The sequence below is a fragment of the Ahaetulla prasina genome, chromosome 14, assembly GCF_028640845.1.
Source record: "Ahaetulla prasina isolate Xishuangbanna chromosome 14, ASM2864084v1, whole genome shotgun sequence".
NCBI lineage: Eukaryota > Metazoa > Chordata > Lepidosauria > Squamata > Colubridae > Ahaetulla > Ahaetulla prasina.
In genome coordinates, this window is record NC_080552.1 from 10,482,283 (window position 1) to 10,502,290 (window position 20,008).

The following is a 20,008-nucleotide window of genomic DNA, read 5'->3' on the forward strand; positions in this document are numbered from 1 at the left end:
TTAAGTCCTGAAGTAAAATGGAATCTCGGCATCTCCCTCCCATTCAGAGCATAAGGGGAAGCTCTTCTAGCTGTTCCAGGCACAAAGAGGCAACTCCATGTGAGCAAATGCGCCCCCACATCAGGTCACTGGCTGCATAAAATGTGCCCAATCTCACAGCAAACAGCAGGAAGCTCCTGCCTTGGCTCGGTTTGCAAAATGCTTAAAGAGAACTCTGGGCAGAGAACTGACAGCTTTCCAAGAAATGCCCACCCCACGCTATCAGCGTGGCATCCACCGGTGAGCGCGGTTAAAATGGGGATGACGATGGGCCACCCCCCCCACCCTATATCCCCTCCCCCCCAAAGTTCCCTTAAATAAAATCCCGGTGCGTCTTTAAATAACAGAGTTATTTAAAGTTTAAATAACTTTAAAACAGATGCTTTAAAAAAAGGAGAACGTTAAAAAGCTCTTGGCGAGCTCCCACCCCAAAAAAGAAAAGAGAGAGAGCTTGGGATAGCTTGCATTCTGGCTCCACCATCAAAAGGCACTGAAATGACAGCTTCGTTATACACATTGACCCATGGGAGGGGGGGAGGGAGAGAAAAAGGGGGCTGGGCTTAGCTCCATCCGATGTCTTCAGTGGAGAGTAGGGCGAGAACTGGGCGTATTGAGGAAAAGGGAAGAGGCAGGGAAAAGAGAACGGGCCAAAAAGACCCCAACCGGCGTTTCGAGGTCCACAAGTGCATCTTAAGGCCTCTCAAGTCTTCGCTTTCCTTCTGAGAGGACCAGTGAGCTGCCACGGAGGACGAAAGATCTTCCAGGCAAAGGATCAAGCAAAGTTTTCGGAAAGGTGCCTTCGGGGAGGAGAAACGCCCCCCCCCACTCCCCACGGATTCACTGGGGGAGGGGAGGGGGGGCTGGCGAGCTTCGATGAGCCAGTCCATCCGCAAGCAGAAGCGAGGGCCTTTACAAGACTCCCGCTGCAGAATTAAGAGGCACCTGGCAGGAACACATGGGACCTGACTTCTGGAGATCTGTTAAAAGGATCTCACCTCCTCCCCACCTGATCTGGACCCTGGAGGAACTTGAAGTGAGGAGTTGGGCCTGCCGAAATGCTTCCTTCCTCAGCATACGGCTCAGACAGCCCCCCCCCCACTCCCCGATCCTCCCCCCTTCACCCCCAGGGAAGAATCTAGTCCAAACTGGGATAAGGGGAAGTGGTGGCGGGGGACCTACAGATCGATTCCACCGAAGAAGGAAGAGCAAGGAAGTAATGGGAGAGGCTCCCTTGCTGTATTCTGCAGGCTTTTTTCCCCCCCCAGAGCTGGTTGTGTTCTTTCTTTTTTCTTTTTCCAGAACTGTCACAATTTCCGCGGTTGGACATTGGGCCCTTTGCTGTGTAGCTGAGAACTATCTGAAAGAGACACAAAATGAAGGGTCATGAATATACAGGACAAAGAAGCTGCAAAGTCTTAGTTGTCTAAAAAGCTATTTCAATCACAGTTTTGACTTCTTTCAGGAATATCGATTCACAGGGTAGGAAAGGAATTATGATGTCCAGCCCCCGAAAAATTCTGCATTGGGGGAAAAAATAATAATACCCATGAACAGAATTTATGGTAGGTGAATGGTTTTGTTATAATCTAGACATCCTCTATTATGTTATTCAAATTGAAAAGCACATTTGATTATGTGTTTCCCCGAAAATAAGACCCTGCCTTATATTTTTTTGAACCATGAAATAAGCGCTTGGCCTCATTGCCATGCGCTCAAAAGCCCGATTGGGCTTATTATCTTATTTTGGGGTGAAAAGGGAGAGATTATTTATTTATCTATAAACTCTTATCTCCCACAATATGGAGAATGGATTACACGAGGAAGATCAGGCAGAAGAATTAACTGGCTGATTGATTGATTGATTAGTTGAATAAATACATTTTTAGATTAAAAAAAAGGAGAATATTTGTAGCTCAGGGTTGAACTGCGTGGGGTCCTCAGTGGTCTCTGAGCTTGGTTGTTTTTTTGCAGACCTACCCAACTAGGTAGTTCCATTGGTGCTAGCGACTAGCATTTCATTATCTAAACTAGCTAACATGACTAACACTGATGATGTTACCTAGTTTGCGTAATGATGTCTGCGAGAAAACAACCAAGCTCAGCGAGCACCAAGTCCGCAGAGTTTTATACTGTCCAACTCCACAGCGATTCTGGGTGGCTTCATAAGTTAAACAACTTGATATGAAAATAAGCACAGGACAATACAATCGATCACATCAACATCAAACTCCGAAGAGCCCCAACTAACCCACCCACCATCATCATCATAATAATAATAATGATGATGATGATGATGATGATGATGATAAGGCGACCTGGCCATCGAAACTACACGGCTATGGATGAAACTCGTAACAGTGATACCCAATGTCATCGGGGCACTTGGCATCATGTCCAAAAATTTTATAAGCTATATCAACAAATTGCAGCTTCCTGCAATAACACCAGCAGAACTGCAAAAAAACTGTGCGACTTGGAACATCATACATCTTAAGAAGGTACTTGGTTGATACCTAGGATGCTGGCAGCAACCCGTATCAACCATTAGCACCAGTCAATGCTATTTGTGATGTATTTTTGAATGTTCAGTTGACTGAGTTTCATGTTTAATGAATAAAGTAAATAATAATAATAATAATAATAATAATAATAATAATAATAATAATAATAATAATAATAATAATAATAATAATAGAAGACTTTGCCACAAACAAAAAACTAGCACAATCAGTCCCGAGTGCCACTTCATGTTTTGCAAGGAAAATTTTACATTGCAGAAGTTGCTTTAAGTAAAGAAAAAGCGCATGTCCCAAAAACTTACACAGCTAAAATATCAGAAAATATTATAGATCTGATACTAAGCAGTGATGCAAGTAAATATCCTCCCTACCTTAACCACCACAGCTTCTCATTTCAGTTCAATAACAGCCGGGAAAAATCATAAAAAGGAGGGCAGGACACCGTAGAAGAGGTTTTTAAAGACACTACTGGAATTTGTCAACACAAAAGGATTGTTTTTGGGCTTAGAATATGTGCAAATAAAGGCAGCAGGAATTGTCCTCTTTAGACCCCCATGAAACATGCTGGGTTTCTATTTATGACATGCCTTCCCTGTCTTTCTAAAAGAGACATCTAAAACCACTACAGATCAGTGGCAATGCAATTGTTATAGTGTCCTTTCTGCTAGATTCAATCCCTCTCTGAAATCTTGTGATTCTCGGCCTTTGTAGACAATATTGAGCTAAATAAAACCGATCAAATGACGTGATCGGTCCTTACAGCAGTGGTCAAAATTGTGGAAACCTTTTGGGAAAAGTGTATTTTTGAGGTTTGATGGCTAATAACACCATTTTTGGGGGGGAGTTTCAAGACAATCCTATTCACTGCTGAAATGGCCTGGGAATAGCCCAGACCTTCAGCCAATTGGAAATCGATGGAGCCGACTAAAGAAACTTGTTAGTCAGAAGCGACCCAGAAATAAAACTCACTTAATAGAAGCAATACTTCAATCTTGATTTCACATTATAACAGCTACAGAACTAAAAGACTTGGTTCACTCCATGGGAAGACGTTGTAATGCTAAAGGTTACCCAACTAAGTATTAACTGACATGGGGATCATTTTTGTATATCTTGTTTTTTCTATGGTGATCATTTTTATATATCTCGTTTTTTCTACGTGTTTCACTTTTCTTGTTTATACTGTAACTGCTATTCTAATAGCAAATCCTTCCTAAAAGCTATTGCATGACATTCTTGATTCAATTATCTTTCCATTGATATATAATTTTATGGTACTACTCCCCCCAAAAAAGTGGTGTTATTAGCTAGTTTTAGAAAATGCACTTTTCTCAAAAGGTTTCCACAATTTTGGCCACTACTGTATGTTCTGACCCAAAACATTAAGCGCCACAATAGATTTAATAACAGAAACAAATCTGTGCCACTAATTCAATCTGCAATTGCAGCAAACTTCAGCTAGTCCTTGCCTTATGACAGTTCATTTAGTGAAGGGCAAAAATGCCCCGCATCCCTGCCGTGGAACAGGACGCTGACTAGGCCACGCCTACCATGGCCACACCTACCCAGCAACCAGGCAGAGAACTTTGCTTGCCAAAATTTTTGAATCCCACCCCTGTTGCTAGTCCTTGTACCATATGCTAAATAAGTAATAATTCGGTGTTGGGCAGGCAAAGCTGGCAGCCGCCCCAGGAGGTGCCTGCTGAATGACTCAGAAGCGCACAAAACCAAACAAGAGCGACGGAGGAGTTACCTGGCAAACTGTGGGGTATATGGGCAGGCGGCGCTGCCTGATGGAGGCTGGTAGACAACCCAGCCAGAAGACCTAGAAAGGAGAGGGGAATTGAGGAGGAGGAGGAGGAAGAGGAGGAGGGAGGAAGAGAAACAAATGTACATTGAAGACAAATGAGCCGAAGGTGATCTATGGATGGATTTCAGATGAAAAATGACCCGCCCTCTGCCCTCCAACCTTTGCCAAAAACTCTTCAGCAAACCTCTTTATCTCGTATCTTGATTGGCTGCTCAGCCAGTTCACCAGTAAATGTTTGGCTGACGCACCACGAGTATGGAGGTGACAGCTGAACACATAAACCAGATGCTCTGAAAAAGTGACGTACCTGAAGGGGCGCAGGGCATTGGATGGGGCAAAATCCCAGCAACGATTCCCTTCCCATAGGTCAAGTCATCACTTGAAAGTGCGGTTCTCAAGGAATGAGCTAGCAGGGGCAGCCTGGACTGTCTCCCTGCCGGAGCCAAAACATTAATTCTCTGCTCCCATCTCACAGTTTTACTTCAAATAATTATATATACCACTCTACATATTCCCAGCTACAGCGCCCGGCGACAACAAAGGACAGCAAGTAGAGCTATTGCGATACAGGTAACGACAAAAGCATAGCCGGGAGGAGGGAACAGCGACCAAACAACACCACGGATGACGTTCAAGGCCATGTAATGCCTGGGAAAACCAGGGGTTTCTACTGCGAAGCCCATCATCCAGCACCAACAGCACAGAAAAGGCGGCAGAATTTCAGCAATGGGTCTCCTATTTTGGGAAATATGTCATCTCTCAGGGGTCTGCATCTATTTTAGGGGTACAAATCACCAACAAATACTTCAAGGACACGGTTACATTCGTAAGAGGGTGGTTACCCTTCCAGAAACATAGGGGAGGGGGCTTGCTGGTCAAAGAGACAAAACAGACTTGCCAATAAAGGAGAATATTTGTAGCTCAGGGTTAAAATGAAGGGTCCTTGGTGGTTTTTCAGCTTGGCTGCTTTCTTGCAGATGTTTTCATTAAAATAGGTAACATCATCAACGTTGGTGATGCAAACAGACTTGGCGCTAGCTTGCGTCTGTTAGAAAGCATCTCCACTCCAACTTATCGGAAGTTTTTGTGGTCCATGTGAGAAAAGCCCTTCACAGTCACTTAACCCAAAGCTGAAAAACGGGGGTAGCACTAGCAATAGCACGTAGACTTATATACCGCTTTACAGTGCTTTACAGCCCTAAGTTGTTTACACAGTGGTGGGATTCAGCCAGTTCGCACCACTTCAGGAGAACCAGTTGTTAACTTTCTGAACAGTTTGGCAAACTGGTTGTTGGAAGAGGTCATCAGGGCAGAGAACCCGGTTGTTAAATTATTTGAATCCCACTACTGGGTTTACAGTGTCAGCATCTTCCCTCCCCCCCACAACCATCTGGGTCCTCATTTTACCGACCTCAGAAGGATGGAAGGCCTAGTCAACCTTCAGCCAAGTTCAGGAATCAAATTCCTGGCAGGGAGCAGGGAGGTAGCCTGCTATGCTGCATTCCTAACCACTGCGCCGCCACGGCTCAGTGCTTATTACGGACTTTGTCTTCGGACACGTGCCACACAAGGACTTTTTATCTCGGACCCTACCCATGCTGTGTCAGTGGATGGAAGGAAGGAAGGAAGGAAGGGAAAAGGCGGCTGAGGAGGTCATGTACATGAGAAGGTATTCTGGGATGGACTGTCCCAACCAAAGGGACAGCTTTTAAAAGAGGACAGGGCCCAGGCCCAGAATTGTTGAGATGCAAAAGCAGAGCAAAGACAGTGACAATGACAAGACATAAAACACGAGCGGGAAGGGATCTTCATAACTCATCGGAGGACAAGTTCATGGAGATGAGGTTGTTTTTTTTCTTTAAAAAAAGATCCCTTTTGAGGGCAAGAGCAGGCGTGCATGTAGAAGCATGGGGAGCACATTATCAGCAGCAATGCTCATAGGCTGTAGCCCCCAGCAAGTGAGCCCCCCCCACCTCCCGCCTTTCCCAACCAGCACTTACTATGGCCAACGCTGTGATGGAATGTTCCCGGGGCCGGTCCTGTAACTACCACATCCTTCGACACCCCAGCCTTGGATGAAGAGTCCGAGCTGTAGGAAATCACGTGAAGAGGGAAGGAATGGATCGGCGATATAATCCCCAGAGGAGTAGAGCTCAGTGCAGTGGGCAGCTTTGGGCTGTTGGACTTGTAGGAAGGAGACAGGACGTTCAAGGAAGACGAACTGGTCAGCAGGACTGCTCCACCCGTTCCTTTCTGGGAGACGGAGGGGAGATGGGGGGCGGGGGGGGGGGAGAAGAGGAGGGAAAAGGGTGGGTGAGAAGAACACCGGTCAGAAGCGGAAGAGGAAAAATGTTCCATTTTCTCAACTGTCAGGCCCCCCCAGTGTAGATCAGCGGTCGTATCGTTTTACAAAGGAAAGAGGTCGTTGCTTCGCCCGCTTCCCAAAATTATGACAAGCACGAGTTGAAATAAACATTGGCATTTGCAAAAAAAAGTCTCCTATAGTAACAGAAGTACCGTATTTTTCGGAGTATAAGATGTGCCTTAGTTTTTGGGGAGGAAAATAAGGGAGAGAAAAAAAATCTGCCTCTGCCTACCAGCATCCATCCGTATTCATCTGGCTAGCATCCTGTCAGTGTGTGAGGGTTGAGAACTGTTTGGAAACTGAAACAGTATTTGCTATGTGAGCAGCAAGGAAGGAGACAGCAAGGAGCCTGGGCGTGGCTTAACTCTGCAGCTCTGAGTCTGTTGCTAAAGCTGCAAACTAGGCAGCTGCTCAAAACTGAAACTGAAATTTCTCTCCTCTGCTTGTGTTTTGCTTGGAAAATCTGCTTTTGGTGTGGTATATTTTACTTCATGTGTTATATTATATACAAAAAGAAGTTATTGAATCCTGCTGAATCAGTTACTTGTGTGTGCTTTCTGGATGTGATTGTTGCTGCAAACTCTGACATGTCCTTGGAGCAAATAGTAAACAGCCAGGTCAGCTTCAGCACATTATTGCAGCCTGATTCAGCACGAGCAGCTGATTGGCGGGTGGATGGGCCTCCCGGAATCCCCCAATCAGCTGTTCCAGGCTGCAGGGATTGCCACAGACCATCACTGCCTCCGTGCCTCGCGGTTTTGACAACATTCAGTGTATAGACACAAGAACAGTTTTTCCCCAAACACCATCATTCTGCTAAACAATTAATTCCCTCAACACTGTCAAACTAGTTACTAAATCTGCACTACTGTTAATCTTCTCATCGTTCCCATCACCCATCTCCTTCCACTTATGACTATAACTTTGTTGCTTGTATTCTTACGATTTATACTGATATTGTTTCCTGATTGCTTAATTGTAGCCTATGACTATCATTAAGTGTTGTAAGTGTTGTACCTTAATGAAGGTATCTTTTCTTTTATGTAAACTGAGAGTGTATGCACCAAGACAAATTCCTTATGTGTCCAATCACACTTGGCCAATAAAAAAATTCTATTCTATTCTATTCTATTCTATTCTATTCTATAAGACACACCCAAATTTTCACCCTCTTTTAGGCGGGGAAAAAAGTGCATCTTCTACTCCGAAAAATACGGTTCTTGGCTTAGAACTGCTAATCAGTTGTTTTTCTGTAGGGAAGTATCTTTTGAGGCATTCAACACAATTTCTATCTAGGCTTGTGATAGAAGTTTTGGTTTTTTAAGGATTAAAAAAACAACAACGCCCGTTTGGCAGTCTATTTCAAGGGTGTCATCTGGTCACATACCTGTGTGGACTGTGTTCTGAAATGAAGAAATGAACTGAGGAAGCTTCTTGAATGAGAAGCAAAATGTTTTTAAGGGGGGGGGGGACACCAAGGAAGTCCAGTTGCCTTTTGGGAAAGCACCTTTGGGAGAAGTATGACCTGGATGATTGATAATTCTCATAGACATCCAGAAACGGAGGTTTTTCTTCCATTTTTAATGAATGCAATTAAGGTCAAGGTGAATGTATGGATCTTTCGTTTATAGATGGCACGAACCGGCAGGGAGAGGAGAATTAGCACAAGGATCAACGTGTTTTTGGAGATTCTCCATCATCCAGGTCAAAGTTGTCCCAAAGGTGCTTTTCTAAAAGGCAATTGGACTTTCTTGGGTTTCTTTTACCTTGAAAATGTTTCGCTTCTCATCCAAGAAGCTTCTTCAATTCAGTTCACATCTTCGCTTCAGAACTGGATGAGAAGCAAGACGTTTTCAAGGAAAAAACCAAGAAAGTCCAGTTGCCCTTTGGCAAAACACCTTTGGGACACAAGGGCCACAAGTTGCCCGTAGAGTCCCCAAATTAAAATGAGGTGGGCAGCTGTTTAAAAAAAAAAAAAAACTTGTCAGAAATTTGAAATGTCACCAAGTCTTGCTTCATTTCAAGCATTCAGGCAGGAGGTCTCATAAGCTGGGTTCAAGGACATTTGGGCAGAACTCACCTGTTCTAGTTTGCAAGTTTTAGGTGGCTAAGAAAGGAAGGAAGGAAGGAAGGAAGGAAGGAAGGAAAGAAAGAACGGAAGGAAGGAAGGAAAGAAAGAAAGAAAGAAAAAGAAAGAAAGAAAAAAGAAGAAAGGAAGAAAGAAAGAAAGAAAGAAAGAAAAAAGAAAGGAAGAAAGAAAGAAAGAAAGAGGTAGGAAATCGAAAGTGCACAACGGTATCTGCAATCTGAAACAGCTGCACCTTATCTGGATGGCGCCCATTTGCACTTTGAACTCGGGAAGTCCCTGAGCCAACTCCCGGCTACTCACCGGCCCAGAGGTAGAGGATGCGGAGCTGCTAACCACGGCAGGTTTCAGGGAAGATGTCAGCAACTTGGCCACTCCTTGCGTTCCTCCACTGGAGCTGACGTTGGGACCTCCCGGCGGAGCCACCAAAGTCAGCTTTTGAGGGACGAGGGTCTTCTTCATCATGGAACTGGGCGAGGAGCGACTGGGAGCCTGCCCAGCGGAAGGGACAGAGGCACCTGGCAGGATGCTGCTCGACGGGGAGCTCTGAGTCGAGGAAATGCCGGACGATACATTCCCGGCAGAAGCCACGTGCCTGGACAGGGCCACAAAGGGCGATTTGAAAGGTTGCCCTGAGGAGCTAGGGCTGCTGGGGTGCTTCCCGACGTAACTCAGAGAGACCGAAGAATTGGGGGTCTTGGGAGAGATGGTGGAGGAAGAGGAGGAGGAGGAGGAGGAGGAAGGAGAGGAGGAAGAATGGAAGGTGGGGACCTTGGCGGGGGTCTTGACTTGTTGCTGGAGGAGAGGGCGCTGAGCCAGTGGGGAGACGATCTTGGGGTTCTGGAGCTTGACAAAAGGTGGGGAAGGAGGGAAGCTTTTCTGCTGCTGAGCAACCAGAGGGAACACTTTGACTTGGGGAGCCTGCACCGGGGTTGACGTCTGAGGGCCCTGCTGCAGCGCCCGGGGCAGGCTGTGGTGTTTCGGCTTGGCCTGGTGGGCATCCAGATGCTTGGTAGGAGGACTCTGGCAAGGGAGTTCTTTGTATGTGGGGGCCTCAATTTTTTTCTCTTGAGGAGACTGGCCTAGTGCCAATGCCTGTTCGGCCAAGAAGTTGAGTGGAGACTGCACGGAGCCTCCTGCAGCGGTATGAACAGGGGTGGGAGCCGCTTTGGGGAAGATCCTCTTCTCTTCCAAGCTGGTCTGGGTCGAGGGCTTCTCCACGGGCGTCTTCAGAGCTGGAGAGAGCGTGAAGTCAGGACTGCTGCCTCCCGTCCGGCTGTTGAGCGCAGCCAGTTCCTTGGAGACAGCTTCCAATGATGAAGTCGTGTGATGGATCAAGTCCTCATCGAGGGAATCGTCCAAGCTGAGAGGAGGAGGGGGAGGAAGAGGAGGAGGAGGAGCCATGGTGCTGGTGATCGGATTTGAACTCATAGCCAACAGTTCCCTGGTTTGAGGGCTGAGGCCGACAACAACTCCCTGGGAGTCTGGAGGAAGAACTGCACCGCTGGAGTGGATCAACGGGACCGGAAGGGGAATCTTCTTCTCGGGTTTGCCAGAAGGCTCCTAAAAAAAAAACACAACAACCCCAGAACAGTTCTGTGAGAAACGTCCTTTCCGAGGTCAATCCAATTGTCAAACAAGTTTTCTGTGACTGCTTTTGGAGACATTCTACTACTCTGCTATGTCTCAGAAATACATTATAGCAGGGGTGTCATCAGGGTTGTGTTTGACCTTGGGGTGGGGCGGGGGGCTGGGGCGGGCATGGCCAGGGTCTGCGTGGCCAACTTGATGTCACTCGCCTTTGATGGCCCAAGTGCTGTGCCAGCGAAAAGAGGCTCCTGAACGCTGTTTCCAGCTGCGATGGCCTCCTGCAATCCTCTGCCAGGGAAAACGGAGCTCGGGAGGACCGCACGTGGCCCTCTGAGCTGTTTTCCCTAGCGGAGGCACCACGGGCCGCTCCTTTGCTATTTCCATGGGCCAGATCTAAGTGCCTTGTGGGCCGGATCTAGCCCCCGGGCCTTGAATTTGACACCCCTGCGTTATAACAGGGGTCTCCAACCGTGGCAACTTGAAGACTTGTGGACTCCCAACTCCCAGCTTTGCTGGCTGAGGAATTCTGGAAGTTGAAGTCCGCAAGTCTTCAAGTTGCCAAGGTTGGAGACCCCTGCATTATAGAATTACTCTAGATTTTTCAGTCCCCCCCTTTTTTTTGTGCACGCAGACAAAATGATCGAAGCCAGTCTGGAGATCCCTTTTCATACAAACCCAGTCATACCTTCATCATTATGGCACCCCTCTGCAATCACACACACACACACACACACACACACACACACACACACACACACACACACAGGGCTGAAAACTCTGGGAAAGTCTTAACCAAATCACTCACCTTTCCCTTCACCTTTGGAGGGGCCATTACTTTTTTCTTTGTTCTGAAGGAAACACAATGGACAGAGAGAGAGAGAGGTTTGCTTTATTTCCAGGAGAATGATATGCAGGGTGATAAAAACTTGCCACAGTGACTAACATGAGGACCTTCTGGTGCTTAGGGCAGGCCGTAAGCTGCTCAAACTGGAACACAAATCCAATTTATTCAAGTAACTTTCTTTAAACAGATTTGCACATTTAAAATGGAACATGTCCCAGCTGAAAGTCATTCATTAAAGTTGCTTACACTTCCCAGTTAAAAGCCTATTGAGCGGGGAAACGTGGGGAAAATCTGCATGTATGAGTTCTTAAGAGAATAGGTGTCAGGGTTCTGACAGATGCCCTAATTAACTCGTGACCCTCGAGCCAAGTTTCAAAAGAAATCCAGTTATTTGTTAGGAGCAACATGTCAGCAACTACCCAAATGAAGTCAACTCTGCCCTTACGGCTCAACTCTGACCCTGTTTCCCCCCCACTCCTCTCAGGCTGTGTCATAAATCACATTCTCCAACGAGGCACTTTCACGGGCTGTAGAAAACACACCTCACAGTCCAGCTCTAGTAATCTGAGATCCAACATTGAGGAAAGTATGCGTGGAATGTACTTTTGAATGTGGCTCTCGAACTGCTCCGTCAGTTCTCCCCCCACCCCTTCCTGCCCATGGCAACTCGAAAACAGACCAGAAATGCTTTGCGAGTTAACAATAAGATGAGTTTGACACTATATAACATAGATGTCAACAAGGGTCTGTTGGCCCCATTGTTTGGTACTCAGGTGCCTTTGGCTGCTTAGTAGGGAAAGCATATCCTCTTACTATGGTTGTAGTAAGTTTGTAACATGACCTTAGTTGTAATACAGTTTTAATTCTGAATCATTTTTTTAAAAAAAATCAGCACAAAAGCACAGTCCTCACAACATTTTAAGCAACAGCATGACAGATGGTTGCGTTTTGAATGACAACAACAATTAAACTTGGTAGGCAGTGAGGGAGCCCCAATGTTGGGGAAGGAAGGCAGAATATGGGGGCGGAGTTAAAAAAGGGATCAGCTACAAGCGAACTACAGTTCAGCCTCCTGTAAGTCCCTTTGATGCTTTTCTAACTCCAAGTAAGTGCTAACTGTTAGTTGAGAAGGTCGCTGCGCACAGTCTTTTTATCAAAGATTTTCAGCAGATCATTTTAATTGTATTTTCATGTCTGGACCTGGCCTGTCACTTTTCTGTACTGGCAATGTAAGAAATACTCACGGGATTGAAGTGAGATGACTGTGCACTTTTCTGCTCTCTTTGAACAATGTCCTGAAAAAGAAGAGAAGGGGGAGAAGCTGAGCCAAAACTGGTTGCGCACCCCCCCAAAAAAGGGGGAATGGGAGTTGAAAATAAGAGGAATAAGGAATTCTAGGACAAGAATTGAACCACTATAACAAAATTACAGGAATCACATTCATTGTTAAAAATGGTCAAATTAGGGTAGTAAAACAAGCCACGAGAAGACAGAAAGCATCATTGGTACATTATTGGTTCATCCTGAAGTTTATTCCTCTAATCTTGTTTTATCTGGCTAAATAAAACATCACTGGGGGGTTTTAAGAAAAAAAAATAGACTAGACTAGACTGAATGGAGTGGAGTGGAATGGAGTGGAGTGGAATGGAATAGAATAGAATTCTTTACTGGGCAAGTGTGATTGGACACACAAGAAATTTGTCTCCAGTTCATAAGCTCTGAGTGTACATACAAACAACAAAGCAGTATAATCATAATATTCCAAAAGCAGGAAGTTAATAGGGAAAATGAGAAGGATAACAGTAATACACCCACACATACTACATGGGTAAATATGCTTCGACATAAGACAGTGCTGTGGGATTTACAGGTTCAGCAGAGTGATGGCAGAGTGAGAGAAAAAAACTGTCCCTGTGTCTATTGTTTTGGCATGCCCTATAGTGGCATTTTGAGGTGAGCAATGGAAGCAGATTGTGTCCAGGATTTGAGGGGTCTGTAGATAATTTTCTCAACCTTTTTTCTGACCTGTGCAGTGTACAGATCTCTAATGGAATGCAAGTTGGTTGCAATTGTTTTTTTCTGCAGCCCTAACTATTTAAATTGAACATTCTAACTAACTTGAACATTCTATCTAATTCTATCTAAATGTAAACTAAATTGGACATTCATTTGTCTGGGATGGCATAAGGTCTCTTGTGTTGGGCAGGGGGTTGGACTTGAAGACCTCCAAGGTCCCTTCCACATCTGTGATTCTATTGTTATTCGAGTGACAAAGCAAACAATACCCTATTATACTGCCATTCTGAAGAAACAAGCACCACGAATTCCTGCTACAACTCCTATTAACTCCGGGACAAAGGTTTCCTGGCACTTGTAGGCTCTTATTTCTACACAGTCCCAATTTATACAAACAGTGCAAAGAGCTACTTCTTCAGGAGTTCATAGCTACCATTCCTCTCAGAGCAAACAACACTTTTATGAGCCTTTCATTCACATTATTTGCTCTTGGTTGGTTTAGGCTAAAGCTTCCCCCCCCCCCCGTTCAATAGCCATCTATCGCCTCTTTATAGTGTAAACACAACACTAGAAACTTCACTGCAAGCCAAATTCCAGATCCAACATTCATTAGGAATGCTTACAAAATCATTTGCTTTCGTTCCTCTGACCTCTTTCATTTAACAGACTAACAGAGTTGGAAGGGACCTTATAGGTCATCTAGTCCAATCCCCCCACTCAAACAAGTGACCCTACATAATTTCTGACAAATGGCAATCCAATCTTTTCTTGAAAGTCTTAAGTGATGAAGCTCCCACAACTTCCGAAGACAAGCTATTCCATGGGTTGATTGTTCTCACTGTCAGAAAGTTCCTCTTTATTTCTAGGTTGAGTCTCTCCTTGATCAGTTTCCATCCATTATTCCTTGCTTGGCCTACGGATGCTTTGGAAAATAGGCTGACCCCCTCCTCCCTGTGGCAACCCTTCAAATATTGGAAGATTGCTATCATGTCTCCCCTGGTCCTTCTCTTCACTAGACTAGCCATGCCCAGTTCCTGCAACCGTTCTTCGTATGTTTTAGCCTCCAGTCTCCTAATCATCCTGGTTACTCTTCTCTGCACTTTTTCTAGAATCTCGACATCTATTTTATAGTATGGTGACCAAAACTGGATGCAGTATTCTAGGATGAGTTTATACTCAGTAATAAAATCTAATTTGCTAGTTGATACTAGCAAACAACCCTCACTTCTTCATCAATAGAAGCAAAATTATAGCACTTTCTTATTTAGGCTGCTGAAATGAAAACCCCTTGGAGGATCGCCAGGTCTGGATTTGTTGTAAATAATGTGGTGACCAAAACTGGATGCAGTACTCTAGGTGTGGTCTTACTAGGGCTTTATAGAGTGATATTAGTACCTCACTTGATCTTGATTGCATTTAGTTAGTGTATGGCACAGAGCAAGGGATAAGAGTAGTAAAATTATATAGAAGGAGCACATTAACACTGTGGCACATGCATGAATGTAATATGTATTCTGTAAGTTTTGAGGAATTAAATTAAAAAAAAAAATGCACGACACCTACATCTAAGATACTTATGGACTGATTACATGGGAAAGGAGTAGTCCGTGGCTTCTCATCTCTCTTACCTGGCCTGCATCCATCCCTTTGGCCACAGAGGTTTGATTTCGGCATCTAGGAATGTTTTTACGTAGTCTTCCATGGACTGAGCTTTGTTCTTCTCCGCATCATACCCATCCAGTTTCATCTTCACACCTTGGCAGAGCAAATCCCTACAAGAGGAAAAACATTTTGTCAGCCCTGAAGCTGGCCTGACTGAGGCTATTTTCAGAGTTCAGCGCTGACACACTGGAGAAGAACGGGGTGTGTGTGTGTGTTGAGAGAGTTGGGGTATTGAAGTCAAAACAAAGTACTTTCTCTTGAGAATCAAGGACGTTCCTGCAGATGCTCGGAAGGAGGGGACTGGAGTCACTTTAGCAACGGGGCAGTATCCTGATTGGACCGTGTGACTGATTGTTTTGAGTAAGTGGAAAACTTTTACTTTTAATTAGGTGAAAACTGCGGGAATAGTCAGAGTCGGTTTTCACCAGCCTCTGCCAATATCACATATCCAATAAACTTATTCTTTGAGGAATCTACCTGCCTCAGAGAGTTTGTTTGCTGTGGGTATGTTACTTGGAACCCTGACACATTTATCAGGTTTTTCCAAAGCTTTCTCCCAAACCCTACATGCAGTGTCTTTTAATGGAGATTGAAAGAGTTACTGTATTTTTCGGAATATAAGATGCACCTTTCCCCCCCCCCCTCAAAGGGGATGAGAATTTGAGTGCGTCTTATACACCCAATGTAGCCCTGCCCACCAAGTGCCCACCCCCCCTTTGGCCTCTGCCTCTCAGGAATTTACCTCCTTGCAGCAAGCAGCAAGAAGAAACAGCCCATTTCAGCTTCAGCACAGCCTGATTACCACAAGTCAATTGTCCCTGACTCTCAGCTGTTTCAGGCTGCAGGGATTGCCATGGCCTATTGCTGCAGGGGGCCTCTGCTGCTTGCTGCAAGGAGGTAAATTGCTGGGAGCAGATTTCTTTTTTCTTGTGCTAATCAAGCTATGCCGAAAACAAAAATGAAGGTAAAGCAGGCTATTTGCTGTAATGAGGCAAAATTTCTGGGAGGCAGAGGCAGATTTCTTTTTCTTGTTTTCCTCACCAAAAAATGGTAGGTACGTCTTATAGTCCAAAAAATATGGTATTTTAAATATGATCTCAAGCTGCCAGTCCAGCTTTCACATCTGGGATGTTCTCACCTAGTACCTTAAATTCCACCTCACCCTAAGCAGCAGTGACATCGACTCGATGAAATGTGCTCCCCAGACTTCACTGTTCAGAATCTTGTAATGCCTGGCAGAAATCTGCTTCTGAGTATTTAGCTGAAAATTGGGCCGACTTCTCTGATGGTTGAGATGTATCCCTTCTTCTTTCCCTTTTTCAATCTGTATAGCCAGATTCTGCTTGGTCATTTGTTCATTTCCTATTGAAATATTTCCCCGAAAGGTGGGTTTTCAGGAGGTTGCTTGTATGCTGTATTTCGTTTTCTATGTAAGTCACCCACTACGCTAATGTAGGTCAGACCCGAGGTGGTGCAGTGGTTAGAGTGCAGTATTGCAGGCTAACTCTGCCAGCAGTTTGAAACTCACCAGGCTCAAGGCTGACTCAGCCTTCCATCCTTCCCAGATGGGTAAAATGAGGAGCCAGATTGGTGGAGGGGCAAGAGGCTGACTCTGTAAACTGCTTAGAGAGGGCTGTAAAAGCCCTGTGAAGCTTTTATATAAGTCTAAGTGCTATTGCTACTAGAAGGCCTGTTTTTTGAAGCTTAATAGAAACCAGTTAAAAATGATACTGAAAAGCCTTGAGTGATAAATATCCTAGTAAGTCTCTTGCTTTGAATAGAATAGAATAGAATAGAATTTTTATCAGCCAAGTGTGATTGGACACACAAGGAATTTGTCTTGGTGCATATGCTCTCAGTGTACATAAAAGAAAAGATACGTTCATCAAGGTACAACATTTACAACACAATTGATGGTCAATATAAATCATAAGGATTGCCAGCAACAAAGTTACACTCATAAGTGGAAAGAGATTGGTGATGGGAACTATGAGAAAATTAATAGTAGTGCAGATTCAGTAAATAGTCTGACAGTGTTGAGGGAATTATTTGTTTAGCAGAGTGATGGCCTTCGGGAAAAAACTGTTCTTGTGTCTAGTTGTTCTGGTGTGCAGCGCTCTATAGCGTCGTTTTGAGGGTAGGAGTTGAAACAGTTTATGTCCTAGATGTGAGGGATCTGTAAATATTTTTGGACCACTTAATTGGACCACTTAATAATTGGACCACTTAAAAATCAGGGCGCCAAATGACTTGACCAAGAGACCTGTAAGCCAGGCATGATTTACAGCCACAATTAAGAGCCAGAATCTCTGTCGCTAAGCAAGGTGGTTGTTGAGTCACACCCAATGTTACCATTTTTGCCACAGCTGTTAAGCTACAGTTGTTAAGTGAAACATGCAGTTGTTAAGCGAATCTGGCATCCCCCCCCCTCCCATTGACATTTGCCTGTTGGAAGCCAGCTGGGATGTTTGCAGATGGTGATCACACAATCTCAGGACACGGCAACTATCAATACAATACGGTTGCCAATCATCTGAATTTTGACTCTGGGGAATGCTCCAATAGTCGTTAAGTGTGGGGAGCGGTCATAAGTCCCTTATTTCGGTGCTGTTGTGACTTTGAATGGTCACAAAGCCAACGGCCGTAAGTCAAGGATTACCTGCTGCTGGGGGTTCGCAGGGGTTCATGAGAACCTCTAGCTACGATTCTGTGCAGTTCGGAGAACCCCCAAATCCCACTCCTGGCTGGCCCCGCCCACCCATACCCTCCCCTCCCAGGTGTCCCCACGCAGCCCGTTTTGGATGCAGGTAAGTGCAGGGCGCACGTGGAGGTTCAGGAGGGCAAAAAACGAGCCTACCAGAGGTTCGGGAAGGCCGGAAATGGGCCCGTTTCCACCCTTCAGTCCAGAGGGCCTTTAGAGCCTGGGGAGGCTGTTTTTGCCCTTCTGGAGGCTCAAAGAAAGCCTGTGGTGCAGGAGGACAAGTAGGCCATGCCCACTATGGCCACGCCTACCCAGCAACCAGGAAGAGAACCCCTTGCTAAAATTTTTGAAGCCCACCCCTGACCTGCACCAACCGTGAAAAGGGGAAAGCAAAGGCACACCCGTTCCCAGAGGGAGGGCGACTGTGTTCTCCCCAAAAGCCAGAACAGGGGTTCTCAAATCCAGATGTTTCCCAGCAAACCTGATTTCATCATTCCACTGAAACTTCTTCCGAGGTCCCATGATCCTCTTCCCTCCTTTATCATCCTCATCGTCATCCTCTGAACAAACCCGGTCTCTTTGTTCCTTATCCTTCTCCTCTTCCAGCATCCTGAGAGAAGGAAAAATGATAACTGAGGAACTAACTAGGCCCTTCTCCCGAAAACCTTCTGCCTCCTTAGGATCAGACCATAAAGAAGACGCCCCCGGAGTTCTCAGCTTCTCGACATCAGGGCTTACCAATGTAGGAAGTTAGCACCCACCCCTCTCCTAGAGGAATGAAATATTCTAGGACAGGGGTCTGCAAACTTGGCTCTTTTAAGACTTGTGGACTTCAACTCCCAGAGTTCCTTAGCCAGCAAAGCAGACCCCTGTTCTAGGATATATTAAAAAGGCAGAATATTATATTTCTCTGGATGAGAAATGGAGAAACATGTTTTTAGGCAGGAAGCAGACCCACTCTTGAGAGCACCCACCCTCCTCAATAGCCCCCAGCAGATGTCAGCACTTAAGAGATAAAGAGATAGTTAGGTCTATTCATAAGCAAAAGCCCTCACCCAAGATCCAACAAAAGCAGGATTAGCCCGCTACCCATCTAGCAACAGAACTCACCACATGGCACCTGGGGAGTTTGCATCACCCAGCAAGGCTCAACCAAGCCTTGGGACTCGGGACAGACTACAGAGTTGCCCTTGCATGGCCCCATGGGAGTCTGACGACCAATCAGAGTACAAGCTCAAAGTCAAAGCCCAACAGAGGGCATAAAACCCAGGCACTCTCAGCATCTCGACCCTTTTTTCTGCTCAGGAACTCAAGGCACGTGATCCTGTTCATCAATAAACCTTCTTTCCAAGCAACTTCCATGAATCCAGTGTCATTTTTCCCCACTTGGAACTGAACCCAGAAGGATATTTCTTCCAACACTGAGCCTGGAGTATCTACGGAGAACGTGCAGGGAAGGGTGATCGGAGAGATAACAAAAACAAACGAAACACATACTTGGCAAACTTGGCCTGGGTGTGTGCTTGGCATTCTTCCTGGTACTTGGCCATCTGCTCGGGCATTGCTCTGCCAATGGCCTCTTTCAGCTTCTGAAGGGGCTCCTTCAACCGACCCCCCTAAGGAAACACCGAGAGTTAGGGGCCTGCTTCCTATTTGCCCTGTTCAGGCAATCGTCTAACCACAACCAGGCAATGGTTTTATTTTAAAAATGGGGAAAGCACAACTGAGTGGTGCGGGAGCCTGGAGGTGGAGCTCTCGCTTCACAATCAGGAGGCTGTGAGTTCGATCCTAGGTAGAGGCAGATATTTCTCTCTCTGGGCACAATGAGAATTTATCTGCTGTCGCATTGGCAACAGGAAGGGCGCCCGGCCAGTAAACACTTAGTTCTATTCAGCTGCCCAGACTCCACCCCAATGCAAGGGATTGTGGGGTCATTAAATGATGATGATGATAGGGGAAAGCACAATTGTGGGCTATCAGGCATGTAAAAAAGCCTGCTTGTTAAATATGCTCCAGGCATTGTTCTCAGGAGGCAAGGACATCATGGAAACCTTTTCCTATAGGGCTCAGTTTTCTCAATATGACATCTCCAGCGAGGGAATAAAAGGCCATTGTTCTTCCTGCAGCTCCTGGGATCAACAGATTAACAGAGTTGGAAGGGACCTTGTAGGTCATCTAGTCCAACCCTCCACCCAAGCAGGAGACCCTACCTACACCATTTCTGACAGATGGCAGTCCAGTCTGTTCTTGAAAGACTCCAGTGATGAAGCTCCCACAACTTCTGAAGGCAACTTCTGTTCCATGGGTTGGTTGCTCTCACTGTCAGAAAATTCCTCTTTATTTCTAGATTGAATCTCTCCTTGTTCAGTTTCCATC

At 45.5% G+C, this 20,008-nt stretch overlaps 1 protein-coding gene across 5 annotated transcripts in view; it reads right to left on the reverse strand.

Moving 5' to 3' along the window:
* UBN1 (ubinuclein 1) overlaps positions 1 to 20,008 on the reverse strand; it is a 44,773-nt gene continuing 24,765 nt past the window's right edge. For 4 of the 5 annotated variants that reach the window (XM_058156998.1, XM_058156999.1, XM_058157002.1 and 1 more), the window contains 10 exons: positions 19,130 to 19,248; positions 18,114 to 18,242; positions 14,898 to 15,041; positions 12,498 to 12,548; positions 11,215 to 11,257; positions 9,123 to 10,382; positions 6,369 to 6,621; positions 4,676 to 4,801; positions 4,312 to 4,383; positions 1 to 1,396 (listed from right to left, as the gene is read on the reverse strand). In XM_058156998.1, the coding sequence (XP_058012981.1) occupies positions 1,344 to 1,396; positions 4,312 to 4,383; positions 4,676 to 4,801; positions 6,369 to 6,621; positions 9,123 to 10,382; positions 11,215 to 11,257; positions 12,498 to 12,548; positions 14,898 to 15,041; positions 18,114 to 18,242; positions 19,130 to 19,248 (2,250 nt within the window). In that variant the 3' untranslated portion in view covers positions 1 to 1,343. The remainder of the gene's footprint in view (positions 1,397 to 4,311; positions 4,384 to 4,675; positions 4,802 to 6,368; positions 6,622 to 9,122; positions 10,383 to 11,214; positions 11,258 to 12,497; positions 12,549 to 14,897; positions 15,042 to 18,113; positions 18,243 to 19,129; positions 19,249 to 20,008) is intronic. The other variant, XM_058157000.1, reaches the window with a different exon arrangement.